Source organism: Erithacus rubecula (assembly GCF_903797595.1).
Source record: "Erithacus rubecula genome assembly, chromosome: 17".
NCBI lineage: Eukaryota > Metazoa > Chordata > Aves > Passeriformes > Muscicapidae > Erithacus > Erithacus rubecula.
The window spans coordinates 1,204,853-1,231,956 of NC_136669.1; the positions used below are offsets into that span (position 1 = coordinate 1,204,853).

The 27,104-nt window shown below is 38.0% G+C and overlaps 2 protein-coding genes across 2 annotated transcripts in view; both read right to left on the minus strand.

Moving 5' to 3' along the window:
• The window catches only part of SMG1 (SMG1 nonsense mediated mRNA decay associated PI3K related kinase), a 55,127-nt gene that overhangs the window by 24,545 nt on the left and 3,478 nt on the right, over window positions 1-27,104 (minus strand). Inside the window, exons 2-26 of the mRNA XM_079320637.1 lie at window positions 22,650-22,813; window positions 19,654-19,809; window positions 17,091-17,227; window positions 14,808-14,866; window positions 13,943-14,156; window positions 13,077-13,202; window positions 12,910-12,982; window positions 12,133-12,230; window positions 10,531-10,704; window positions 9,394-9,618; window positions 9,179-9,280; window positions 8,507-8,776; window positions 7,863-7,993; window positions 7,016-7,177; window positions 6,450-6,568; window positions 5,940-6,027; window positions 5,756-5,857; window positions 5,139-5,279; window positions 4,713-4,912; window positions 4,281-4,477; window positions 3,510-3,677; window positions 2,624-2,778; window positions 2,020-2,165; window positions 1,169-1,370; window positions 142-251 (exon numbers count right to left, since the gene is read on the minus strand). Of these exons, the coding sequence (XP_079176763.1) occupies window positions 142-251; window positions 1,169-1,370; window positions 2,020-2,165; window positions 2,624-2,778; window positions 3,510-3,677; window positions 4,281-4,477; window positions 4,713-4,912; window positions 5,139-5,279; window positions 5,756-5,857; window positions 5,940-6,027; window positions 6,450-6,568; window positions 7,016-7,177; window positions 7,863-7,993; window positions 8,507-8,776; window positions 9,179-9,280; window positions 9,394-9,618; window positions 10,531-10,704; window positions 12,133-12,230; window positions 12,910-12,982; window positions 13,077-13,202; window positions 13,943-14,156; window positions 14,808-14,866; window positions 17,091-17,227; window positions 19,654-19,809; window positions 22,650-22,813 (3,719 nt within the window). The remainder of the gene's footprint in view (window positions 1-141; window positions 252-1,168; window positions 1,371-2,019; window positions 2,166-2,623; window positions 2,779-3,509; window positions 3,678-4,280; window positions 4,478-4,712; window positions 4,913-5,138; window positions 5,280-5,755; window positions 5,858-5,939; window positions 6,028-6,449; window positions 6,569-7,015; window positions 7,178-7,862; window positions 7,994-8,506; window positions 8,777-9,178; window positions 9,281-9,393; window positions 9,619-10,530; window positions 10,705-12,132; window positions 12,231-12,909; window positions 12,983-13,076; window positions 13,203-13,942; window positions 14,157-14,807; window positions 14,867-17,090; window positions 17,228-19,653; window positions 19,810-22,649; window positions 22,814-27,104) is intronic.
• GDE1 (glycerophosphodiester phosphodiesterase 1) overlaps window positions 14,621-27,104 on the minus strand; it is a 166,489-nt gene continuing 154,005 nt past the window's right edge. The window contains exon 6 of the mRNA XM_079320659.1: window positions 14,621-14,633. The gene's annotated coding sequence lies outside the window, so the exon portion shown is untranslated. The remainder of the gene's footprint in view (window positions 14,634-27,104) is intronic.

Here is a 27,104-nt window from a genome sequence, read left to right on the forward strand (position 1 = left end):
TTGAAGTTTGATTCATAAAGGTTATGGTCAGTCCACTGAAAAACTGCATTTAGAAGTTTCAGTCTATCATTTATAGAGACAGATACATGAAGAAATATTTACTTTTGCACTTGAAGTAAATGTTAATTTATGCATTTATACCTATTTTTTCTTTGGATCCCCCTGCAAGCAGGTTGATATTTTCTCCTGGTAATAATTCTAGTTGTTCAGTGCATTCAGCAAGTTGTCCAGACTCAAAGCTGCTCAAAGACCTGCAATTCAACATTTATAGTTTTATTTTCATATTTCTTAGTTCACTCCAGTTGCTAAGTATACTACATAGCAAAAAAAAAAAGACAAGACTAACTCCAAATCTTACAGAGCACTTATGATTAATTCTAAGCAAAAAAAAATCTCAATTTTCACATACATTAATAAAAGGCACTAGTTCTGCACCAAATAAATGAATCCAGTACCAAAGGAAAAGAGCCCCTTTCTCTCACAGAAAGTCACTTTTTCAGATCTGCAAGATTTTATTTCACTTCTTCCTTCTGTGCTTTTATTTTCAAGTCAAGAAATTTCAGCCAAAAGGATTGTACTGTGTTTACCACAATCATGCAGGAATGGAAAGCAATCAAGTTGTCAAATAAAAAGAAATTATCCTTAAACTCTGAAGGTCTATTCAATATCACAAGTATTTTTTCATGGACTAGAAAAATATCAAAGGTCAGGAAATAAATGCACAAGCTACAATTCTAAATTTCATTTAAGAAACAAAACTAAAAAATTCAGCAGCTAAGACCACTTCTTTCCCCTATTTTTTTCCATTAGATTAGTAAATTAATATATTTTTAAGAACCACTGAAATACATTTAAGTTGTGCAAAAGGATTCATTTTCTGCTGAGTAAGGTAGAATAAATTGGATATTTTTTTTCAATGAAAGATATTTTTTTTTTAGCAGCCTCAGCAGCCAGAAAGCTGCAGCAGCTGTTTAGGATGATGTTACCTCTTCACTCATCTGTAAATGCCATGGCCAAGTTTTCACCCTCCCAAGAACACACCTCTCTTCCTTGCATGCCTCTACTTAGAAACTGACATCTCATTCTTAAAATCCATTAAAACTTTAATATTTCACTTGTAAAACAATGAACTCTAAGGTACTGTTGAATAAGTTAATTATGCTCTTACTTTATGTAGTTAAAATCAGCTTTCAGATTGATTGAGGTATTACTGTTGCTTTTCTTCAGCTCATGGACCATGTTCTGCCACTCCTGAACTGCAGACCAGTCAGCAATGGAGATGTAACACTCACAAGCCTTGTTACCCAGGTAGTTTATCACTTCAGGTGAAGAGTCACTTGGCTTAGTCAGAACAGTTTTTCTAGTTTCTCCTGTGAAATAAAAAAAAAAAAAAAATCTATATACTTGTGTGTTTATATTCTCAAACAGCAGTTCTATTACTCAACCATTATTTCTGCCTTTCATCAAGAAAAATTCTTAATTAAAAAAAAATCAAATAGTTACACAACTTCTACAGTTTTCTTCCACGGACAGTTTTTCTAAGGGAAAAAAGAATCTTTTCAAAGGAGGTTTTCAAAAAATTTAGTTTATATCTGAAAAGGAACATCAAAACAGAAAAACAGAACAACTAAACAGGAACAAAGGAGGTTCATTTTCAAAGATGAAACAGAATACTGCAACCAAGTCTTAGTAGTTAAAAACCTCTGAGTCACTTATGATATAATTATGTCACAAACACTAAGGTTTAAGTTATGATGATCTAAAATAAACTAGATTTAAATTGGTAAGTTATGAAATATTTTAGTTATCACCTTTAGTTTCATTCAGCTACACCCCAGTACTGCAAACCCTCCTATCTACACAATATTGGTTTCAAGGGCATTAAATGGTTCAGTTTAACTGCAGACAAACTGGTTTTCAGATTTCAGACATTACCATGACTGTACCACTGAATATTCTCATTTTATGCACACACTTTTAAACAGCTGTGTTTCTCTTAAAAAGAAAACAAGCACTGACCATTCAAGGAATGCTTTGGGCTGGCATTATTCACACTGTTGGAATTGGCTAACTTCAGCACAGTCTTGTCAAAGCCTGTTATACAGCAATCCACTCCAGTCATGGAGCACAGGTGCTCCTGGTACTCTGCAGTTGCTTTTTCAAACCTAAAACAGTTGAATGTTTCAGTTAGTATCTTAAAGAACCAGGCTGGGAGTTGTTTTTGTAAATATACAAGATTTTGAGCATTATTTTACCCCAATACTCAAAAAGCTGATATCACCTTCAGCAAAAGAAAGAGATTAAGATAGGATACATGTTTACAGGCTGAATTTCCAGGCTATAGCATGTGATAAAAGCTTGTCCATGAAAGTTGTAAGGTCAAATCAAGTAGAGATAGAAGGAAATAAATGAGTTTTATCTTTGACTGTCACAATTTTAACCTGAATGAGTAAAGCTGAATACTGATTAAATACATTTCTGAAAAGATTCACTGACTATAACTGACACAGAAATTCACCAGCAGCCTTGACTTGTGCCACAGGTTAAAAGACTCAGAGCAGAACTTTCCACAGAAATAAGAAGTGTCCAGGTTTGCAGCATCCAATGATTAGTGAAAACTTACCTTCCTTCTGCTTGCTGAGCTACAGAATTGATCCAGGAGAGGCTCTTCCCAACTACAGCAGAAGACCAGACAGCAATACCCTGAATAGCTTCAGGACAGTGAAGCTCACACAATGCTTCTACCAGCATCATAATTGTCACTTCCAATTCATTTCCCTAAATCCAGACCAAAAGCATTATTTCACAAAACTCATCTAATGCAAGAGCCACATATCTGTGGATAAATACTCAGAAATGGTGATGCAGTTTTTCATTATACACATCTGTAAGTGCTTGTCATATCCATCCACTGCACTTTTGGAAAAGCAGGGGAGCCAAGGGAAGGGTTTGTGCTGTGAACCCACAGCCTGAACACCCATGGTTAATCACTGTGTGGTGGTTTTCAGAATCCATATGGGAGCACAAAGTAAATCTATCAAACCACCTTTAAGCAAATCAAGTCATGTACTGAAGAAACTATTGAACCTTTTTAAGAAGGCTTTAACTAGTTTATCCAGCCATCCCACCCCTGCACTTAGCAGCTAGTTAAAGGAAGGACACCCCCATCACACAGCCCTACTTCTCATACCCACAGGTAAGCAAGCTTGGGATGGCCTCACCCTAATGCAGCACCAGTTCCACAAGGCTTTCATTAAATTAGAAATGCTCCATTGAAACTGTGAATTAACTATAGCATTCATTCCTGTGTAGTATTTGACCATGTTTTCAGAATATCCTAATCTCCAATCCACAGTATCACAATAAAAACATACAAATTAAAAATGTGGCTTCAAATAACTCATTATTTTACATACAACTTGTTTAAGCAACTACTGATTGCCTTAGTTCTTTTAGAATATCATGGTGAGTATTTCTGCAATAGCCAACAGAGTTTGAAAAGAGAGTACCTGAGAGATACTATTATTAGTTTTCATCTCTGTGAGTAAATCAAATCCATGCCTGACAGTCACAGCAGGCTGGCCAGCCAGCAGCCCCACCCTCATGATGGAGAGTCGGATCCGTGTCAGCCAGTCCTGGCACGTCTGGCGATTGGTGTAGAAGAATGTCCTGATAACCTTCAGAGACAGGAAAGAGGCTTCATCACTACATTGTTCTGCACAAACCAAAAGAGTTCAGTACTTCAGATACACATCAAAAGCAGGAAGGTTTCTTTGCTCCAGTTTTCAATTCATCTTTAATTTTATTAATGCAAATGATCTGAAATCACACGTAGAGATTGGCCAAGCACAAGCCAGAAGTCTCAATATGAGCTGATTATAAATTATGTATTGATGTCACATCAAAGTCTGGTAATTAACTTATTTCAACAGTGAAGAATGTTTTGCACTTAAAACTACACAACAGGGTACATTGCTTATAAATAATTACTACATTCCCCAAAAAGCAATTAAAGCTTTAAATAACTGTGTTACTTCATAACAGGACTGCTGACAATCTACAAATAAACAACTGCTACAAATCAGAGGTACTACAGGCTTGCTGGATTTGTACCACTATACAATCTGCTACAAAGCCTGGTTTAACATGTTGTGTAGGAATACACAACATGAGTTTTTTTAAGAGTCTCAAACTTTGTTTGAGAAGTTTTGCTGAAATTCCATGGCCAAGAACTGAACAGCCCTGAAAACACTATTCATTCAACAGACTGCCAGACAAACCTTGGGTGGAGAGGTAAGGGCATTGGCACATCCTTCATATGCATTGTACATCAATTTTTCCAAGTTCTCCAAATACTGCAGAAGGAGAACAAGCCTGAGCTGGTTGCTGCTGTGTCCTTCATCATTGTCTGCAGTAGTCCACTGGCTGACATCTTGATCAGGGTTTAATGTGTGGGCTGCAAGGCTCCTAATAATACCTACACATTTTACCAAAACATGGGGAAAAAAGAGTTACCAGATGGTATTGTATTTAAATGTGCAAAGGGCATCTCTCAATATCTATGACAAGATACCAGTAAATATGCAACATCTTTAAAAATCTATAAGCACTGAAAAATAAGGCCATTATGCCTTTTGCCTTATACATTAACACCTTGGTTTCACGACCTTACCAAAAAACCTCATTAAAATGAAGCAGATTTTTTACCTTACCTTCAATTGTTTGAAATGTATCCTGGGCTCTCCCCAGAGGAGTGCGTAGCTTGGAGAGAACAGTGAACTGAGCTGCTTCCCAGACAGCCCATTGCCACAGCACAGCATCAGTCTTCAGCAGGTTCCTAGGGATGGAGGGCTGATCTCTCTTATCCAGCCTCTGACAGCTGTAGAATAACCTTTCTAACCAATTGTCCTTCCTGAAAGAAAACATCAGTGCTTTAACAAGTTTATGCTGCACACACTTCATCTCCCTACTGCTCACAATAGCAAGCTATGTCAAAAGGTGTTTATAAATACTTAAAGGTATAAAAAGAAAGTAATGTAGTTTGCAATGATTGTTACAAATTTTTAACTAAATACAAATTGGACTTGTTTACTACAAATTCAGCATTCATGGATTTCAGTTCTACAAGGAGTTCTTACCCAGTCCGGTGGAGGTTCCCATACAAAATAAAACTAATGACATCAGAGAAATCCTGTGGGTGGAATGTGTTACTTGGAGCTTTGCTCATGTGACTTCTTATAGCCAAAGAAATTTCTTGTATTTCAGTGTGGGTTCGGTTACTGCAGGAAGAGAAGGAGAACAACCCATTAACCAAAAAAATTGTGTAAGAGTTACACACACTATATATAAATACACATAATGACTAGAACTAATTATACACTTTGTTACTAATACCAAGTACTTTCAGAGTTCAGGTCTTCAAGACAATAGGACTAATATTGCTCAAGCTCTGGATAACATGGACCTTAGAGGTATTCAGTGTTTGCTTCAGGAAGTGATGCACAGCTTATCAGAATTATTAATTACTTTGTGAGCTACATACTGTTCTTAGATTTGCAAAAGTGGAGGAGAGAAAGACATTTAGAATCACAGAGGGTTGGATGAGACCTTTAAGATCATCAAGCCAGAACTCCCACAGTAAGCTCATGCTTTTTGATTTAGAGCTAACACAGTATGATGACAGCCCATTTTTCAGGTTAAGTGTCTCTGAAGAAACCAAAGCATTATTTACACTCAAGTTGTGTGAGCAACTCACCTCAACACAACATCTAAAGGAATTGACTTCAGAAGTTTCCCAAAAGCTTGTCTCACACGAGCACCACTATGGACCAGTTGCACACGACACACATCAACACACCTGCAAAAGCAAAAAGGACAGAAGTGTTAACAGCACCATTACCAGCAAAATTCAAATAACATACACAACTCCAAGCAAGTACCTCTGTAAAAGGTCATCTGGAAGGGAGGAGGACAGGGCATGGAGGCTACTACATGCTTGAAGACAAATGTTCACATCTTCCAGAAGTGCTGAATAAAGGAGTTGAAAGGAGAAAAAAAAAAAATTATTCTTGCTGGAATTGGGTAATTTCTGCACTACTCTGCATTTGTTCCCATATTATTTACAGATTCTAGAATTGAATACATCACAGAACTGTTCCAGTGCTTTTGATAAATAATGACTTGTGACTGGGAAATTGGTCTACCAAAAATGCCAGTGATGTGTCAAATCTTTTAAGACTGCAATTTAATAAAATTATTTAACTAACAGGCAGAGATCCACTTTAAAAAAAGAATAATGAAAAGAGTGTTTGTTCTTGCACAATACAACCTTGAAGCATCCTTAAGGTAAATGAAACAAGAACAGCTGCTACTATCACTGGGACAAGGCTATTTATGTACTTAATTTTGAAATGTAAAAGACAAGTAGGTAAAAATATACAATATCTTACTGTTTGCTAAAAGTCCTTTGCAAAACTTATGAAAAGATGGGAGAGAAAATAACGGTGTGTATGTTTCTGATTTCTTCATCAGAAGAGCCACTTCCAAAGCCCATGTTGTAAGAAGTTTCCTTCAAAAACCAAGAGTTTAGTCACTCTACACAGTTACAGAAAGGTACCTTTGACACAACCTACTCCACATTGCACATCAGTATCACACCACAGCTTTTTAAACAAGGGATTTCTTAACTTGAAAGATGTCCCCAGCTTCCACAGCATTTTGGTAATACAGGATGGCAACTATTGCAAAAGGGTGAGCAAACCTTTTCTTCCAGTCAAGTTTGATAGCTCTGCTTCTACTGGATAGATCTTAGAATGGTTTAATTTTTCTAGTTTTCATATATGAAAACAAGCACCTACTTTTTTCCACAATTACACTAATAATGTTTAAAAACCTCCAAATATTTGACTGGTTAAATTTACCCCAAGTTTTACAAATTCATATTATCCTGTTTCTGAATTAATGTATTCTACTGGACAAATAAAACCCTCCCAATTTCTAAGAAAATTTTCCTTACCTGGTATCTTGAGTAAGGTTATCCTTCTTAAGCAGTAGCCCCAAAAGGTTCAGTATGATTGAGAAATGTTTTTTTGTTGCTGTAGTTACAGTACTTATAACTGCTCCATCAAACAGAGAGGGAGAGGAAGAACTGAGGCTACTGGATATGAAATGGTCATGCCTGAAAAGGCAAGGAAAAAAAAAAAAACTATAAAACTACCCCAAGATTACAGATACTTCCCTAAAGTTTACAAGAGAGAAAACATCAATAATCAGCAACAAAAGTTAAGATGAACATACATACACACAAACCACACTATGTTAAAATCCAAATATTTTGATGCCAAGCCTAAAAGAACAAAGCTAGAATTTGCCATCAGTCCAGTAACCTGGTTCTAAACTGTGCCTGGTATCCAACCCTTAGTGAAAAATCACCACAGCTAAGAATGCAAAGAGTAACAGCTAAACTGGTATCTTCCCTTACTCTAACAGCAGTTTGTATTATTAAGGCCTAAAATACATTTACATCTGTTGTTTACATCTCATTACCTCTCCTAGAGCTCTCAGTAAGCAAAACAATAAATAATCTTTCCTCATTTACTTTCAGACAGTTCTCCCTTAGTTATCTCTATTCAAACACAGGATTTCTAATCTGCCTTTGAATAAAAGGCCAACTTGAAGCCAGGATATGCCTTCCTGGCTGAGCTACAGTTTCCCTGCAATTAATTAAAGCAAAAACTAATTAATTTGGGCAAAAGCCTCATTGTACTAGCCTGTTGAATTTCATCCCTCCAACTCTATATTGTATTCTATTCAGACCAGTCCATCCTAGTGCCCTTAAAACACTGAATTATGAAAGCTCTTACCTGGAGCAGTGTGAGTACAGTGTGTAGAGCACTGCATACTGCACAGCAGGGAAGTGAACTGCTATGTCACCATGAACAATCATCAGGTTTTTACTCAGCAGTGCAAACACAGTTGGTGAAAGGGCCCACATCTATAAAACAATTGCAATACAAGCACAGAAACATAAAAAATAGGATCTACTTTTAACTGTAATTTTCTTACCATTAATTAATGTCTTTTCCTTTTTCCCCAAAATATAGCTTCAATAATTATATTATTTTCTTTCCCATTTTTTAGAAGTCTGTTAAAAGTAGTTCATGTCTTTATATGGAAAAATCTGGAAAGTGTTTTCATGTGGCTGATATGCTACCAAAGAACACACTGCAGCTGCTTTTATCAGTCTTGAGTTCCAAAAGCAATTACTACAATATCTTAGCATTAATCCCTTAATAACCCTGATAAGACACTCTTCCCTAGAAACTGCTTTTCACTATGCACCAACTAGAGATACAATCCACCCACTGCTTCCCCTAAGTTTTAATATTGGAAGTTTTTCTCAAACTTAGGCACTTCAGAGACAAATATGATAATTTTCGTTATACATTCATTTTAAGTAATCAAGTTTTTTTTTTACACTTATTGCATGAACTGAGTTTTTACTCACCCCAATTAATGAGTTTTTAGCATTTCCAATAGTACTTAGAGCACTGAGGTCAAATATAACAACAAACTTGGCATTATCCACATTGGATATGAGCTTCTTGAAAGAGTCATGCTGGATTTCAGAGCAGGCCTCAGGAAGATGTAAACTATGGAGAAGACTATTTAAAGCACAGGTCATTTCTCCTAGAATCAACCTGTAAGCAGTCTCCAGAACAGGAATGTTCTTCAGGCTCAATACAGCTTGGTATACAGCAAGGGCTGCTGAAACAACCTGGAGAACATAATTACAGCAGTAACTGATTAGAACAAATCAAAATATAAATCAGCAAAGAATTTAAAATCATTCTGTCTATGAATAGCTTAGTCTAATGCACATTCCTATCTTCAGTTTTCCTTACCTCTTACTTACAGAATCTACTAATTATTGTCTTGATCATCCACCTAACACACTGAGTAGCAAAGCAAGTGAATTAAGGACTTCTCTACCTGGAATGTTGGCCAACTCACAATTTCTTATCAAATCTAAATGCTACAACCAAGAAGTAGCTATATCTGCCTTTTCAGAAGTTTAAGATATTCAGACTAAAAAACATATTTGAGATTACAATTTAATAGGTTCTAGGAAGTGCATGAAGGCTGTTGGAATACACCTGTAGAAGTTTCTTATTCTTACCTCTTTCTCCTTATGATAACGAAGAACAAGTAGTTTAGATTCTGGTATAAATAATTTCTCTACAAATGAAGATGGCAGTTTTGTATTTATTTGTTCAACAATCTGGGGAAAAAAACCAAAACAAGTAACTTTACCTGAATATTTACTAATTATTAAAGATTAATCACAATACTGTTTTTCTAGTCCCTCCCAAAGCAATAAAAACATGTACAAACCAGTGTCAACAGATTCAGGACTGAAATGACATAGTCAGTGCCACAAGTCTGACAATTTTCCATTTGATCTAATCCATAGGTGATGACCATGTCACAGTGTATGGTCATACTGGGATCCAGGCTGCCAAGTAAAACCCCAACACACTCATTGGCAGCTGTAAGCACAGCTTCAGAAAAGAACACTTGGTTTGCTGCAGTCACACATCTCATTACTCTGTAGAGAACCTGCAAAATTAAAAAACAGTTAAACTCCATTAAAAGGAGATACTGTTTAATTGTATTCACACCCATTTGATACCCTGTCCCATCACCTACTCTGCAGCTTGGTCAACTCTATTCTGAATAATGTCATCTTGGCATTACAGTTCAGAAGTGTAAGAAAAAAACCTTCCAACTGCTTGGTTTCCAATTCAGTTAGAGACCTACAAAACCTAAGTTCATTGCTCACAGTTCTGTTCAGTTCCAACAAACATCAACAGAACTCCCCTTGCAAAAGACAGAAAAGTTTTCTTGAGTTTTTGTCACAAAAATCCTCTGCAGGTGAAGACAGAAGTTACATAACTGTCTTGTCTTCAGCTGGGAAAGCCATGCATTTATTCACCCAAGAAGTTGTGTCCCTCAAAAAATTCTGCAAGGGCATAAATTCCAGCTGCAAGTTACTCAGCAACCACAAGACTTTGACTGCAGGTATTTTTATCTTATCTACTCACCCATTACAGAACTATAGCAGCTATTTAGCATATTATATAATATTTATTCTGAGTTTACACCATCCTGTACTACAGATAGAGAGAAGTTTGCTATTAAATTTAATAGATAGTTCCAACAGGAATAAAAACCATCACATTTTATAAAATGTAACCGATAGCTAGAATTCAAGTTTCTATAGTGGCACAGTGACATGGTTTTGAAGATAACAAGCAAACCCAGCTGCATGAAGTTAAAATGCTTAAAACAGCTGCTGACACAATTCCTCTGTGCCACCGTCACGATCTATTTGTTCGAAAAAACCGATTTACCCAAAACATGAATATCCATCTTCACTCAACACTCACAGAACCCAACTGAACTGTGCAATGGCACTGCTGTGTGGTGACAGAAGAGGTGAGAGGCAAGCAGAGCAAATGGAGCTCTTACATCAGTGACATAGGGCTCGGTGATGGGGGGGCCCCTGATGGGGCTGAAGCGCTCCCCGATGCTCCTGACCACGGTGCTGAAGACGCGCAGCAGCGCCGCCAGCTTGGGCAGCGACACCGACGGCGGCGGCACGTCCTCGTCCACTGACTCCCCGCACGCCACGTGGCTCAGGTCCTGCAAGGTTTATGTGCCACACATGTTAGTCACACATGGGGCAGAGAGCACAATGGCAGACTGAACACACTCCATCTCTTTCCCAGACATTAGGCTGTACAATAAATCCAGGTGCAGATGGATTTATCCAGTATCTCTTCACTATACACACGTGCCAAGGTGGGATACAGGCACACAGACAGTAAGAAGCCAAAGAGTAGCAATGAGTTCAACCACTTAAAGTACTCAGACTATATACTGCAAATTAAACCTGAGGCTTATGAAGTTCCTGGTCTTTGGAACACTGTTACAACAGCTGTCTGCACACTTCTGCCACTCTTCCAAAAACCTCCCATGCCCAAACTGGAGTTGAGGGATTTGAGTGGCCATTGCCATCACACACAGACTGTGTTGATCTGGAGACCAAGAGTTCACTAACAGACTGCTCCATGCCAGCTGGCACCAGTGCCTGGGAACATTCCCAGAAGTGCTGATCTCATTAGCAGAGCTGCAGCCTTGCTCTGCCCCACAGTGAGATAAACACACTGGCTGGAAGCAGCTCCTGCAGTGAGCACACCTTATCTGAGAACTCGTCTGTGACTAGCAATACACACACTGACCAGAGCAGCAGCCAGCCTGAGGAGCAGTGATTTACTGCTCTGCCCTGTGAATCCTAAAGCTGCCCCAGCAAAGGCCCTGGTGTGCAGACAAGGCATTGACCAAATTATTGACTCTGCTTTGAGTGAAATTATGCTCCAAGTACAATTTTACCTACAGGACCTGCATAATCTGCCTATAAGTATGTATTCATATAAGCACATACAGTTTAGAACACAGCACTGCCCCCAGCCCCAAAGCTCCTCCTTTAATGACAGCATCAGCTAAACTCTAGGCCCTATCAATTAAGCAAAGGTTAAAAAGTTCAAATTAAGCACATTAAATGAATATAATCTAATTTTCCATCAGTTCCTGCTGCATTATTTCCTGCACAATACAATCTGCTGCTTTATTTTAAAAAGACAGATTAATCATCAGTCTTTTGAAGTATTAAGACTTCCTCTCTGCCCCCAACAGTTACTAGTTCTGAAACATTCTGAGGCTGGACAATTAAAGAAAACACCAAAGAAAGACCATGAATTGTCTTTACATCAGCTCTTTAAAAATAAAGGTATTCCCGTGTGGTCAATTGTTTATAGTTTTATTACAACACAATATTCTCAATCAACAAAGGCCTGGTTGTGATACTAATTAAACAGTTCATGAGTATTTGTGCAGTTGGTCATTGTACATCACTAAAGCATACCCCATAATTTAGTCCTCTTTTCTCCAGGAAAGCCATGTAATTTTACTTTCTACAAAAGTAATAAAGCCATAAAAATCACAGCTGAGGATTTATTATGAAAACAGTTAACTCTGGTATATACTTTACATACATAAAGTCTTGTTTACCTCAGCATAAGCTTCCATATCTTCCAAAAACTGACCCAAGAGTGTGGTAGAAAAAGTTAGATCAGCCACCCAAAAGGGTTCCAAGCTCTGCAGCCATCCTGGGAAAAAATACCAAGCCAATTAATACAATCATTAAATTTCAGTTGCATATTTCTTGGGAAAAGTTGCTGAACTAAGGTCAGCAGAGGTCATCTATGTGAAAATACTAACACTAGATGTTTCTAAAATAAATAGAAATTGTATCTCCCTCCCCTGTCCTTTTGCAAAAATCATTTTAAGGTTCAGCTCTGCCCCACAGCAGTTAAACATCAAGGATACAATCCAAGACTATGACACAAGAAATATAATAAATTTGCTGTGAATACTCCCAAGAAAACTGATAAAGCAATTGGAAAAACTTTCCCCATTTTTTAAATGCCAGTACAGTATCTTTACCACAAATATTTTCTAAAAGTACTTAGGAAAAAAATATATCCCCTCTCAGAGCATATACTAAGACCTATAAATTTATTGAAGACTGTTAAAAAATTGCACAAAGCAATTGGTCTTTAAATATACCCTGAATAAAGCATCTCATTTTTCCAGAATTAGCATAAAATGGCAAATGCAAATTTACTAATAAGACAGGGACAAAGTATCTTGCTATGCAGCCAGAAATTCAGTTTTATTCTATGGCAACTTCCATACCAGCAGACCCAAACTCCTGGAAGTGACCCCAACATCTGCAAGCCAGAGCAGGCTCTGAGACCCTCCATGAGCTCCTCTGGCCAAACTTACCAGAGACCTGCTGTGTCAAAGAAGGTTTCTGAGTGTGATCTATGTGCCACCCAACCAGTATGTCCACTGTGTCCTGGAAAGCAATTGTGGAAACAGAGTCATTACCCAATTTGCTGCACCAGTATTTCTGTAGCTGAAAGAAAATGCAGAGCACAAAGCAAGCTTACCCTAAAATTGGTGCTGAAAATGTGTGGGTAGCATCTAGACACCAAAAGGATGCACTTGACACACTTGCACAGCAACTCTGGTGTATCAACATTCTCCAGGATGGACTGCAGGCTGGTCATTACAAGCTGAAAAGTAAAAGCCACCAGACATTTCACTTAATTAAAACATGAGAGAGAACACATTGCAACAAACTACTTTGATTCAACCAATAAAACTCTACTCCTCCTACAGGAACAAAATGTAAAAAGCACCACATACACTGCATGAAAATAATCACTGAAAGGGGGCATTTGCTTGATATATGGCAGAGCCAGGGAACACTTTTCTTTAGTTCTTTAGCCACAACTGTGAGTTGTTTTAAGTCCTTCTTCTCCTGCCAAAATTTTTTGCTCTGTAAAGTAACTAATAAATTGAAGCACAGACCTGGCCATAGCTGTTCTACATCCAAAATCAACCCTAAAACTTGAACAAGGGGACCTCATCTTGTCTGCACACATCCTACTCCTTCTCAGATCTATCCACAATTTCAGTTAGAAATTGGAAATAGGAGGTAAGCACAAAACAATCAAAAGGCTGGATTTTGTCTACCATTCTACTTCAGCTCTCTTTTTGGTCTCAAGATTCTTCTTGGATCTACCATAAATACTAGAAAGTTGCATCAAAATATGTATCATCCTACAAAGACTTGTCATTCTTTTTTAATGTAACCATAATCAAAGAATCCCAGTTAAAGCTCCCTCCCAATTGTAATATTCACTTCTTATGTCAATATAGCATTACTTGCTGTTCATTTCAGTTTAAAAAGTTCATTCAAGCATTGCACTGAGAAAATCATTAATAATCATGTTTTAACTTGTAGTCTTACCTGCATTAAAGATGAAAATGCTTTCTTTTCTCCTACAGTCTCTAGTGCTTTGTAGGTTGCACACAAATAAAGAAGTTTAACTTCATCTTTTGTGGATGAACTGAATTTGCTAAAAATCCATTTAAAGATCTTCTCAGCCTCATAGCTCAGAGAAGCACAAAGAAGGCCAAGACAGCAAGCTCCTTCCTGTCTCAATTCCTGAAGCAATTTGCTACTGTATTTTTGGAGAGAAAAAAAAAAAAACTTGGGATCTCCAGCCATGACAGCAGAACAGAAGCATGAACAAAATAAAGCATTTTCTAAAGCAAAAGAAAATATATGCAGAAATGAAGCTGCTTTTCTCCTACTTAATGGCAGCAGTGGTGAAGCTAAAATAAAATTTTAAGGAATATTATTTCTATGGAGTAAGTCAACTTGAACAGAAGTATTCAAATGTGCTGTTCTACTTGCAACACACTATCCAACAGAAAGAGTTCTTAATCTGCAGCTGACTCTGGGAAATGACACTGACCTAACCCACACAGACCTCACCATCCTCTACACACACTCTTAACTGGCTGTAAATCAGGCAGCTTGTAAAAAAACTTCTTTATTGTGGCAGCTACCCCACCACAGCCATGGCCAGCTCCCCAGCTGAGCACAGCAGACTCCACAGGCCCTGCAGCACACAGCCACACCTGTGCCTCACATTCTCTCCCTGGACTCCAGACAGCCCAGCAGTGCTGCTGCTGTGACTGAGCTCTCCCTCCCTCCTCCTTTCATTCTGTGCCTGCAAAACTAGCAAATCCATTTCTCTCAACCTTCCCCTCTATTTCAAACCCAATGCTGTCATTATTTTCCTCTTTTGAGCATTTTTCCAGTTTACCTTTCATTGAGCACATCATGGATGGCAGTCAGGATATTATCCAGTTGTTTAACAAGTACCTGTAATATAAGATATATAAAAGGCACAATAAGCACAGTAATTGCCCAATACTGCCTCCACAATAGGTCCTGTTTATACCCACATTAAAAACAACACTGCCAGTTCTCCTTGCCAAGAAAATGCCATTAAGCTTCCCATGGCCACTGCAGACTAGCATGAACTATATTCAACAACACTGCAATATTATCCTAGATGTTATATTTGATATTTATTTACAGTAGCCATGAAAATACTGGCAGCATGCTATCAAGGTCTGTTCCAAGTTTAGTTCTTGCTGATAACATTACATCACCATGGAAGACTCATCACACATGAGTAGCATCTACTAAAGACCAAATCTATAATACTAATAAATCAATTGTATCACTGGCAAATTTAATGGAACACAATCTGAAGAATTAAAAGCTTCTATTTAGGCAACCTGCATTTCAGTCAAATGGAACACAATTTTGGGCATGAAGCATTATTGATGAACCAGTGCTTCTCAGTAAACATAACCAGAAAGACTTGTTCTCCTAATATGCACTAAAGCCCTGCCACATTAGTGATCTGATTGAAAAACACACATTCACTTCAACTGTGTAATGTATTAACAGGAAGTTTCCTTGACAAGTTCATAAAATGGTAAATTCTCTTTTTAGAAAGACATTCCTCTTTAACACAGTGGATAGTACCCAGTTTTTGCCATAAATTTTGAGCAACATCATGCTTTTGAAGTTGGAGGGACAGAGATTCATATGCCTGACCCCCCAGAACTCATAAGGGCATTTTGAAAATACATCTGGTACCTGCAAGAAAACCTAAAAAGAAAAAGGCATCTGTATAATTTAGAAGCTAAAGCAGGACTCCACTAGATGACAAGTGTCCACTGACTTCTAATACTTTACTTTGGACTTGTATTTCAACTCTGAAGATGTAAAGCACTCAGTTAAACTACATTAAGTAGTGTCATGACCTGCAGGAACTACTCTAGGTTCAACATTGTCCATTAGGAAGTTTTGGCTTTGATATCACTTGACATCTGATCTTATTCTCATTAGTGAGCTCAGAGAAACTTAACCAGAAGTTTCTCAGTGACAGACTTTTAATATTCTGATCACTAACAAAGTTTGTCATGGCTGAGTTAGACATAAGAATGGCAATTTCAGTATGTTCTGAGATACCAATAAATCTAAATAAAACACAGCTATAAAATTAAATTTAAAAATGGGGAAAACACTAGGGAGAATAATGGAAGTTACTAAAAAATTACCACAGAATAACTGTGGAAAGCATTTACTTCCTAAACCCTTGTAGTAACAAGAGGAAAGCTGAAGTGTTAACTAGGCTTGTACAGGGGCTGTTTACACCTAGATGCAGAGACTAGAATACTCCCCATATTCAAGTTTCTTGTCCTTTGAAAAAGAGCACAATTATCAGTGGTTAATTAACAAACAATGAGAAAATGAACCAATTTCTTATAAAGAAGGCTAGACACAGACCCCATAGCTAAAGCATCAGAGAACTGCTTGGAAATGAGTGACAGGATATTAAACCATCACTTCCTGCTTTTGCAGTGCTTGGAGAACTCAGAAGCTTTCCAAAACAGTGGGGGAGATGTATCAGACAATATGCTCTTTAATATTTGATTTCAAAACACGTCACATTAAAAATTTATACCCACAGTGGGATACTTCCCATCCCCACATCCTTAAAAAACACTTGAGGAGATTAGAGACTTCAGCAAACCACCAAAAATCCTAAAGATGTAACAAAAACAAAGATTTACTTAGTTCTCTTCCCATGGAAGGGAATCCACATACAGAGATGTTTAGTTGGAAAGCTGAGCAGCTCTAAGATGAGCTGTTCACCAGACCAGACACCTGTGCATTTCTAATTCACAATAAGAAAGTTTTTGAACAAGAGCACAGCACTTCTTTCTCTGCCTCCTTTCTGAGGAATCCAGAGGCTATCCCTAAGAGCAAAGAAAGCCACACACATGCCACATTAATTCCTACAGTTCAGGCATTCAGCAGTTTGGTTCAAGGCAACACCTCCCAATAAAACATTTCCTGAATTACAGAAACAAGCCAAATAACCCAGGAATACACTCTCCTTTCTTGTGGAACCAAATTCGCTGTATACACAACAATCCTTGCAGACATACCCAATATTCAGATCTGACAAAGACAGTCTCATAAAACAAGAAGCAGCCAATGCTGTGGAAAAGGAAGAAGGACTGACCAGTTTGTTTTCTGGTTGCTGGATGAATTCTTTCAGTTGCTTTACAGTAGCCAGTCTTCGGTCTCTGTCGTCTTCCCGAGTAATCCTCCGAAGAAGATTTGACAGTCGAGACTCGTCAGAATAAGACAACGGTCGCTCTGAAAAATGCAATTATTTCTTTTGTTCCTACCTGGATTGTCCAAGGTGTGTATGTGTGAAATCAGGTCATAAGAGTCATTAGAGAAAAACAAAATAAATCCTGAGTGTTTTAAGCTTTCATAAAAAGAAAATTAAATGTAAAATCTGATTTAGCTATCGAAATCTTTCATTTCTTCATGTGGAGAGCCCAGTATCTGTTTTGAACTCACTGAGAACTAAGCAGAACTAAGTCTGACTTCTACATAAAAACCTGGATTTAGTTCCCTTTTACATAAATGGAACTAAAAAAAAAAAAAAGGTGGCATGGAGTAAGACTAACTCAGACTTCTGATTGAATAAGCAAAAATAATTCAACAAATAATATTTCAAGAAAACCTTATGAAAAACATAAACTGCTTGCTGAAGCAAAGAACCAACTACAAAGAAACTATTTTTTCTCTGATAGGTAGCAGGGTTCTGCTTCAAAAAGGAAAACAGATCTGCTCTTCCTTCATTGAGGAAGGAAATCTGCCAGTGTGGAGAGGGACCTGGCTGTTCACTTCAGCAGATCCCACCAGGGGAGAATGAACTCCTGCCCAAGGAAGCACTTCATTCACCCTGCCAACAGCACATGTACCAGACAAGGGTCACAACAGTTTACCCACTTTAGGGACAGGAATTCACACAACTTCTTTCCCTCATTTGCAAAAAGGAAACAAACTTTCTTTCAATAAATTTAAGGTTAGATGTTCCATGGTGGTGGTTCCACATCAGAGGAGTCATGGAACATGACGAGGTTTTCTGAGTCAACATGACTTTAATGAGAAAATCCAAGACAGTTACAGCTTTTTGCTCTACTCTGCTTGACATCAGTCATCTGATGTGACTAAAGCAGCTTTGTCTTTATTCAATTAATAGCTAATCTACCTTGGCATTACTCCCCAAGAGTGTCAGCTAATTGTCAAGTCATAATCACAACTCTAAGGAAAAAAAACAGAACCAAAAAGCACTAACCAAGAACATGACTGAAGCTACACTCATCAAAGCACTAGTTAACAAACCCATGACATCCACTTTGTGAAAATTCAGCAAGGTCTCAGCCACATGCTAACCCACAGAAGACTATTTTTAAAATTGTTTCATGAATATACAACCAAGAAAACACCAAAGAACTTAAAACCCAAAATCTTGTCGCAACATAATCCCATTGTATTTTAAAGACACGAAAAACCAAAATGATTTGCTGAAATCTACAATAATCAGAGACAGCCAAGTTCAAAAGGTGAAACTGTTGTAATCTGACATCTCAAGGAGAAAAAAATATACAAGTCATAGGCAGCAACTTCAGTCATCCAAAATTATATATCCTAACCTTTTAAGGATTAAAGAGATGCTCACATATCCAAGAGAACAGTCTGAATTAACTATTATTTAGTACTGGTAGAAAGTTTTTTTATTTGAAGACTTTTCTATTTCCTCTGCATAGACATAAAAATGGGATTATAAAGTCCGAGTTTAACTCATTCCTAAAATCACGTTTTTGAAACAGTCATGTCACCACTTAGACCTCAGTTCCTCCACCTGCAAAGCACATTGAACATTCTTTTTTCTCCTCTGCAATATTAAACCTTGAGAAGGAACAGTCCTCATGTTTATAATGTGCCTGGCACAAAGCATGCACTTTTCACCAGTGGCTCAACTACTACTTATAATAAGTGATGCAATAAGTGACAGTGCTTAGTCATGAAGTTTCTATTTTCATTCAAAAATGCTTGGAATAAAAAAAAAAAAAAGCAAAAAGAAGTTAACTATGACTCAAACCTCAAACAGTGGGAAGAGTGAAGCCTTCTTCCTCAAAAACACAAGCCCAGCATTCCTGCACCCTCTTGAAACTCCAAATTTGCTCTTGCTGCATCTCCCAAGTCCTTGCCCACATTCTTAGGATGCTTCCAGCTCCTCCCTGGCCTCTACTGCTCAGCTGGGCAAGAGGGAGAGGGGCAGTGCTGGGCTCAGGGGGACACACAGGGTGGCTGAGCTGGCAGCAGGGGATCTCTGCTTGTCCTGCAGCCCAGGGAGAACTGAGAATGGCTGAGCTGCTCCCACTGCTGCTCTTCCCACACCAGGGCTCATTCAGTACCAACAAATCCAAAGCAACTTCTCCTTCTTAGAGATGTCTTTGCCAAATCTGGCTAATCTAAGTAAGGGTTCAAAAGCCATCTAAAAGAAATTGAAAGATTGACAGCCTAAGCCAGGTAGTTGAGAGATCTGCCAGACCAACAGAGGAAGCCCCAGCACAGGGAACAGTAAAACAAGATAACCAAACAAGCAGAACAAGTTTACATCAACACCATCTAATCATATAGAAAATAAAAGCCATACAGACTGCCCAAGACAAGAAATGCTGCCAGAAGAGAGAACCTCTTCCTGCAAACAGGGATGGCCTTACCCTGTGTTTTCCTCATGTCTTTTGTGGCTAAAGCACGATTCCCATGCGGAACACTGGTAAAATCAGGGTTGGTCACATTGTTAACTCTCAGCTCTTGCCCCAACGACTTCCGACCATAAGTATTTTCCCCAGATCCTCCATTGACACTGTAGCCACCTGTGGACAAACAATGGGACATGAAAACAGGTTCTCAGGTGCTCCACCACCTCCTTCAGCTTCCTTCTTCACTTACTTCCACGTGCATCAATGTTTTGTTATATCCTGTAACTTTCCAGGTCACACATTTAGAATCTCGTCTTTTTTTTTGAAGGACATGAAAAAAACCATTATTGCCATGAAGTTTAACATCAATTTTGTTGCATTTAATGTTTTATTATTATTACTTTGACATGAAACACTTTGTAAAATATAAGGTGAAACTGCTAGTATACATGGCTAGATACTTTCACTTACTTGCTCCTTTATACACATGAAATCTCCATCCTGTTTTTGCTATAAATTTTGCTATAACCACACAGGCTAAGTAAAAGCCAAAAAAGTTTTTGAAAATACAAATATTACCTGTTTGCACAGATTGAACAATTCTCCTTAAGCACAAAAATATCAATATTTTCACTAATACTGGTATCATCCTCAATTAAACTTAATCCTACGTTCTCCCACTTAAGATACATCTTTGGTAACAATATAAAATGAAAATAAAAGCATCACTTTGAGTAATTAAATTGATTTACTCCTGGATTCACAAGAATAAACATACTCAGATGTTGAGACTGGCAATTTTCCAGCCTGCCACACTTGGAGTGGTAGGTTCTTCCCCTCAATACTGCAGAGAAGTGAAACTGTCCCCTGAGCCTGCCCAATCCTTCAAGGTATTAGAGCTCACTTAAAAGGAAGATTTCTACAGTGCCTTCCCTGTCCAAGACAATTCTCAACTAATAAAATTAAACAATTAAACCCAGAGCAACAAAACACATGCGAGATTTCTTTCAGAAAAGGTATTTCCACAAGTTCACCTGATAAAAAAAGAATAAGTTCAAATGTTGAGGTGAACCTGGACATTGTCTTAAATAAACATTCTTTACATCTGCTAAAGTTTTTGATAATAAATATTAACTACCAGTATACATTTCTGCATTCATATACACATGGGGCTACCCTACCATTACAGAAAACCCTGTGCAAAGTCTCACTTGTAATTAGTTAACTACAAATACAGTAAAGATAGTTTGTGTCTATTTAGATTTACAACATTATTTTTTACAGCTCAGTTTTTAAATATAAACTAGCAAATGTGCCACCTTGACATTATTATTTTGCCAGAACAAACCAACACTGCCCTATGAAGGAAGTAACTCTGAACAGCAATTAATGCATTTGAGCTTAAACATGAGTCAAATCCTTTGAGGTTTTTCAAACCTGGAAAATTTCCAGAAATTATCCATTTGTAAATAATTTCTATTATCAACACCAGAAAGTAGGAGGAGGTGGGTAGGGGATAGATGGAAGCCAGGACAGAAAACCTCAAAATAAAAATTCCATGCTGGCAGACTCCAAGAGATGAATTGAAAAATCCTAATAAACAAAAAAACTATTCTACATCTGTAAGCTTCCAAATTTCCCCAATAATAAAAATGAACTAGAGATACCTGGAACTTGGTTTTACAGTTAGAATATCCTAATCACCTCCTTTCAAACCACACCTGAACAGAACAGCTCAAAGTGCTGAGCTAGCAGAGACATGCCCTGTGAGACACAGCACTGCAGGGAGGGCCAGCTACATTTTTCTGCTCAAATGGTGCTTTCCCAGCAACTTCACAAACTACCTTCCTGAATTTTCCAAAATTTACTATTTCACTGCACTGCCAGTGCATTCTTTAAATACTAGCACCCTTCAGATTCTAAGAACAACCTCCTATCCAGTCTGTGTAAAGCAGCACAACATTCCATGTTAGCAGACAGACAAATACACCCACTTCAAGCAGTCTCTCTACTGAAGTAAAACAAATCTTAAGGCTCTCAAACTATGCTGATAAACATGCTTCATGCTTCTGCCACCTACTAGCACTACCTTCTACTTATAAAAAAATATTAATTTGCATCCATCTGTAACTTCCTCTAAGATACAGCAATTATTTACAGTCAGTTACAGGCCAGAAAAATGGGGTGAGTTCAATTACTTTTTAGGTTCCTGAACAAAAACTCCCACACTACATATCTTGTGAGATTTTTTTTTTTTTTTGAGTCTGGCCTGCCTGAGGATTTACATAGTCAAAAACTGACTCTGCAAGTAAGAAATCTGCCAATTTGATATCTGTATTTGACATGAGAGAAATAAAAAAAATCAAAATACAGATTTTTCATAAATACATAAGACATGATTCTGACTGCTTAGCCATTTTCTAGAGATAGTATTTCCATCCTAAAAATAAAAAAAAAAAAAAAAAAAAAAAACACCAAAACCAGTAAAAGTAGGAGTCACACATCACACCATTTATATGAAATCAGACTGAGGTACATGAAAGTAGAAACTGCCATTAATGACAAAAATATAGATCTGATGACTACAGAAAGATTCCAGTTTGGTGCAGTAAAGCTCCAACAGGCAACAGATCAGTCTAGTAGCCTGTTTAATCCAATACCAGAAGTACCAGAGACTATTCAGGAAGAAATTGCAGCCTGAAGACCAGACACATCCAGAATACTATTCTTCAGAAAAAAATTACTTATTCTGTTAACACATCAGGTTTTCCCTTGCATTCTCCTAAAGCAGCTGCATATTTTTCTCAGTATTCACATCAACCAGAACATTTCTTTGATCCCTGACAAACGTCCCAAAACAGTGATAGTGTGGTAATGCAACAATTCCCTTCACTGCCTTTTACTGGAGGACAGGAAAAAGAAAAAGCAAAGCAAAATACAAATTCCTCCACCATTTCAGATTGCTGCCTTCCCCTGAATGTCCCCTCCCAGCACACAAGGAGCAATGTGTGTACCTTTTTCTTCATTCTGTATGTCAGTGTGGGCTCTGATCTCATCGTGCCTTTGCCGAGACCCCAGAGCTGAATTTGAGGGTTGTAATCCATAGGAGGCAGAACTGCCCCGATCTCTGGATGAAGAATACTTTAAATTGTCCTGGTCAGATGATGCACTGTCAGTTCTACAAAGAGAAAGAATTATTTTTTAATGTAGGGATATAATAGGAGTGGGATTCACATTCACTTACAAATACCACATATTTAAATGACAACCCCAAATGTATTTCCTTATGTCAAAAAAAAGTTGTTTGTCTAACCTGTTGCTTAAAAAGTGACCTTAAATTCACATTGGCATGGGAGTTGACCAATTATCACAGCAACATGCAAAGGAAATGCATTCTAGTGTGTCAGTGCCTTTTCTTATGACATTCTCAAGTCTCTTTTCAGTTGGATGTCTGTACAAAAATTACTTCCCAGAGGTGACAAATAAAATACAACCAGGTCTGCTGTATGTACCAAAGCTGGATGATACAGTGCCTACCACTTGTGAAAGTCATCAGTAATCACAGATGAACATTTACATAATATGCCATGGGTCTTCATAAACCCTCTTATTAGATGGAAGAATGGAATGGATGATTAGCCCAAAAATCACATACTAAGTTTTTACAAAATAAAAACTGCAAAGCAAGTAAAGCAAGGCTTTACTGTGAAATAAATTAACTGTAAATTAAGAGCTGTGATCCTTAAGTGTAAAAGTCTGCAGATAAAAGTTAAAAAAAAATCAGCATTAGGTTTAAACCACTTGTATCAGAAGACTGATACAGCCCAGACTAAACTTCTAAGGAAAAACACTGAAATTATGAAATCAACTCTTCTCCCTGGACATATTAAGAGGTTTAATTTTTAAAAATACAGGACTTAAAAACTTGTGTGCATGAGACTTCAGAACATAAACACAACCACTTTAAATGCACTCTTACAAGCAATGATGGGGGGTTGACACTAAACAAATAAAGCAATACCCATCCAAAGGGAGAATCAGCAGAATTTTGCTCAGCTCAAGTGTATTTTGGAATCAGACTATTCAGATTATTTACAGCAAGCTTTCCCTATGCAAACTCTAAAGATCTTCTATTTTTACTTCAAGTTTTGTTTAGTTCATTCAATTATTTAACAAAAAAGCAGGACAGATCATTCCTGTAAACTAACTCCAATTTGTATAAGGATAAACACCACATGCTCCTAAAAAAAAGTCTTTCATTTTTCCTTTTCAAGAAAACACTGTGATTAGAACTGCTAGACAAATTCAGAGAAAAGGGAGTCAAATACATCTCAAGGCCAAAAGGGAAAAACACAGGTAAACTTTTGGATAAGCAGTTGTTAGTTAAGCAGAAATAAAGACTTGCTACTCTCCAACAGTTCAGCTTCAGTACAGCTGGAAGAGGAATATCATGAGCACTGACACTTGCAAAACCAACTGGAATTAAAGACACATTTTATTCTTCTGAGACTGCTAAAAGACATTATACTATCAATTTGGAACAATAAGAAAATTGTGCTTTTTTCCTGCTCTCACAGTGCAAGTTGATATTAGATTTACTTGGCAGGTATTATTCCCTTTTGCACTGTAAGCAGGTTCATTTTTAGACACACACAGCAAGACACTTTTCCTCATTCACTATTCACTGTGCCATCACATCTACTGCTTAACTGGGCACTTGCTTGGACTATTTAAAAAACAGGGTATGCTACTCTGGAGGCAATGCCTTAGTATGAATCTTTACTCATGACAGTTAACCAGGACTGCAAAAATCTTTATACAATTGTGCCACCATCATTCACCTAAGCCATGCTGAACAGGAAATTCTGCACTGTACCTTCACATGGCATTAAAACGTGCCCAATGCTTTTAAATGCTTTAAAGGTGCCCAAATCATGTGTAAATTCCAGACCTGAGGACCCCAGATCCTCTCCCTGCCCTAACACCTCCCAGCCAAACTTTGAGCAGTGGTGCTTGCCTGCCAATGAAACAGGCTGACAAATCTTCAGCTGGCAAATTCAAGTACTTCTCACGTTTACCTTCTCAAAGGGCATTGCCTTTTTTAAGGCAATGTGCTGTAAACTGAATCATCTCCAATTGTCAACTATTAAGGCTGAAATTCCTGCATCTGAAGAAAAGCTGATGAAATGTACAATTTTTAACACTGCTCTGTGCATCCCTATCAAGTGAGGGATTACACATGTTCTCAGCTAACCCCACTTCCCACAGGACAGCCTTTGAAAGCTTTGGAAAATTTTCCATTGTGGTAAAATACACGAGCCTATTGTTTCCCAGGGAAAACCCACACACTCACTCATCCTGCCTTCTGGAACAGCTATCTGCAAGCTAACCTGCTCACACTTCATCACCAGCTAAAAGGCAAATCCAATTCTAGTCAAAAAATACAGAATTGTTCTCCTGAATATCAATTTAAGAGTCAGGAATGTCCACTGACAAGACTGTTCCAACTACTAGTGTGTCCTCTCTCTCCAAAAAGGCTGCTTATTTTTTTCCACTGGTATACAAAAGGAAACAGACTTCTCAAAAATTCTCACTCCATCAAAAGTATTGAGTATGATTTGACTAACCAGTTTGTCTGACTGAAGAGAGCATGGCTGAGAGCAATCAGTTTAAAAAAGAAAAGCTTTATCTAGAAAAAGATAAACAGATCAATCAAAAATATGTTGTTACTTTAGTAATATGGAAGCCTTGAGAATTTTTGTCCAAGAAACTTGCCACAATCTGGTGTATACTGTTCATTATGTGTAGCTTTTTCAGAACAACCCTGCCATATGGACATTATTTTGAGACAAAAAAAATCACTTAATTATTCTATTTGATTTTATTTCCAAGTACAGGACCTACATGAAAGATTTACTCCAAGACAACTCTACCGTGTGAGATCTACTATTGTTCAAGTCAGTTGATTTTACTACTTTATTTGCTGTAATGCAGATAAATTCTTCACTTCTGAAATTCTTACCAATAAAATATTTAAAATTTCTGAGATGCTGTATTCACCCAAATCAGCTTCCCACCCAGTTTCTGACTGTTCTGCCACTGGCATGCAGAGCTTCCTTTTGCCATGATCTCCTCATCACTTGCTCCACCCTGCCTGGCTGAGCCCACCCCAAAGCCTATTTTACTTTTATTGCTCCTCCTGTGTTGAGGAAATACAAGTGGCTGTGTTTTCTATCCATGAAATAACTGATTAAGTATCTTGCTACTGCAATTCTGCAATCTTCTTTGCTGGCCATCTACCTGCCATCACAGCAGCATTTTAAATCACCTCCTGATTCTGTGTCTCTCCCTGCTTAGACAGCAGCTCACCAATTTCACTCTGTGCCATGATGGGCATTGTTAGAAGGGAATGGCAGGAAAGTATCACATATACACATCCTCTTATTTTTCCACAGAAATACTCCAACAGACATTCTGGGGTACAGGGTATTAAGCAAGCTGAACCCTCGGTCTGATTTAGTATGGCTGTTCTTGTATGGAAAATGATCTGCACTCCAAGTTTCTTCTGCTTCCCACTGACACGTTCATCTTCCTTCATCTTTCTCACATCTCCTTCTCCTCTGTCCTCACATTTAAAACAAAGATTTTACATTATAAATTTCAGCTCCTCCATTTCACCAAAACCCAAAAGATCTTTGATCTCACACCTTCCCAAGCTCATCAGCATGCTTAACACAAAAGTGAAAAGAGATCAAGAATTATGGCTGCAACTCCAGAACTGAAGCCACTCCTGCTCAGCATCTCCCACGTGCAGTCCATTGAAATTCCTCCCAAGGTTTCCACTGATGTTTTCACAATGGCACCTTACAACTGACCCTGCATCTCATTCTATAAACTGCCTTCAACATCACTACTTTTCTCTCTCCCTCCCTTTGTTCTCCTCTCTCAGCTACTCCTGAGTAGAAGTCTTACCCATTTTCACCCTATGTGACTCTACACCCACTCTTAGGTGATCATAGCAAACACCTCAAACACCTCTATTTTGCCAACTTTGAGGTCTCTCACCTGTGCAAACTAAGGCTTCAGCCTATTTCTAACAAATGTTTTACAGGTACCTTGTTGAACATGCAAGCACAGAAGAAACAATCCCTGTTTCAACTTTCCTTTTATACAGCACCTGCTGCTATCACCTGTTTGTCACTCTGGATCCAGCACCATGATCACAGTTTCCACAGTGAGTGTCTGCTTTTTGGAAAGACAGCCCCTGCCCTTCACAGCCATGTGAAAAGCACTGCTCTCAACAGCACTTTCCATTTGGTCTAGTAGGTTTCTTTGCTCCCTGCCAATATCTCCCAATCTGTCTGATTTAAAGACAGGGCACTTACTTGGCCTTAGTCACAAATTTCCAGCCATTATGCTCTCCTGCTTAGGACACAAGCTACCTGGAGGGACACTGTATTTTACTGTCT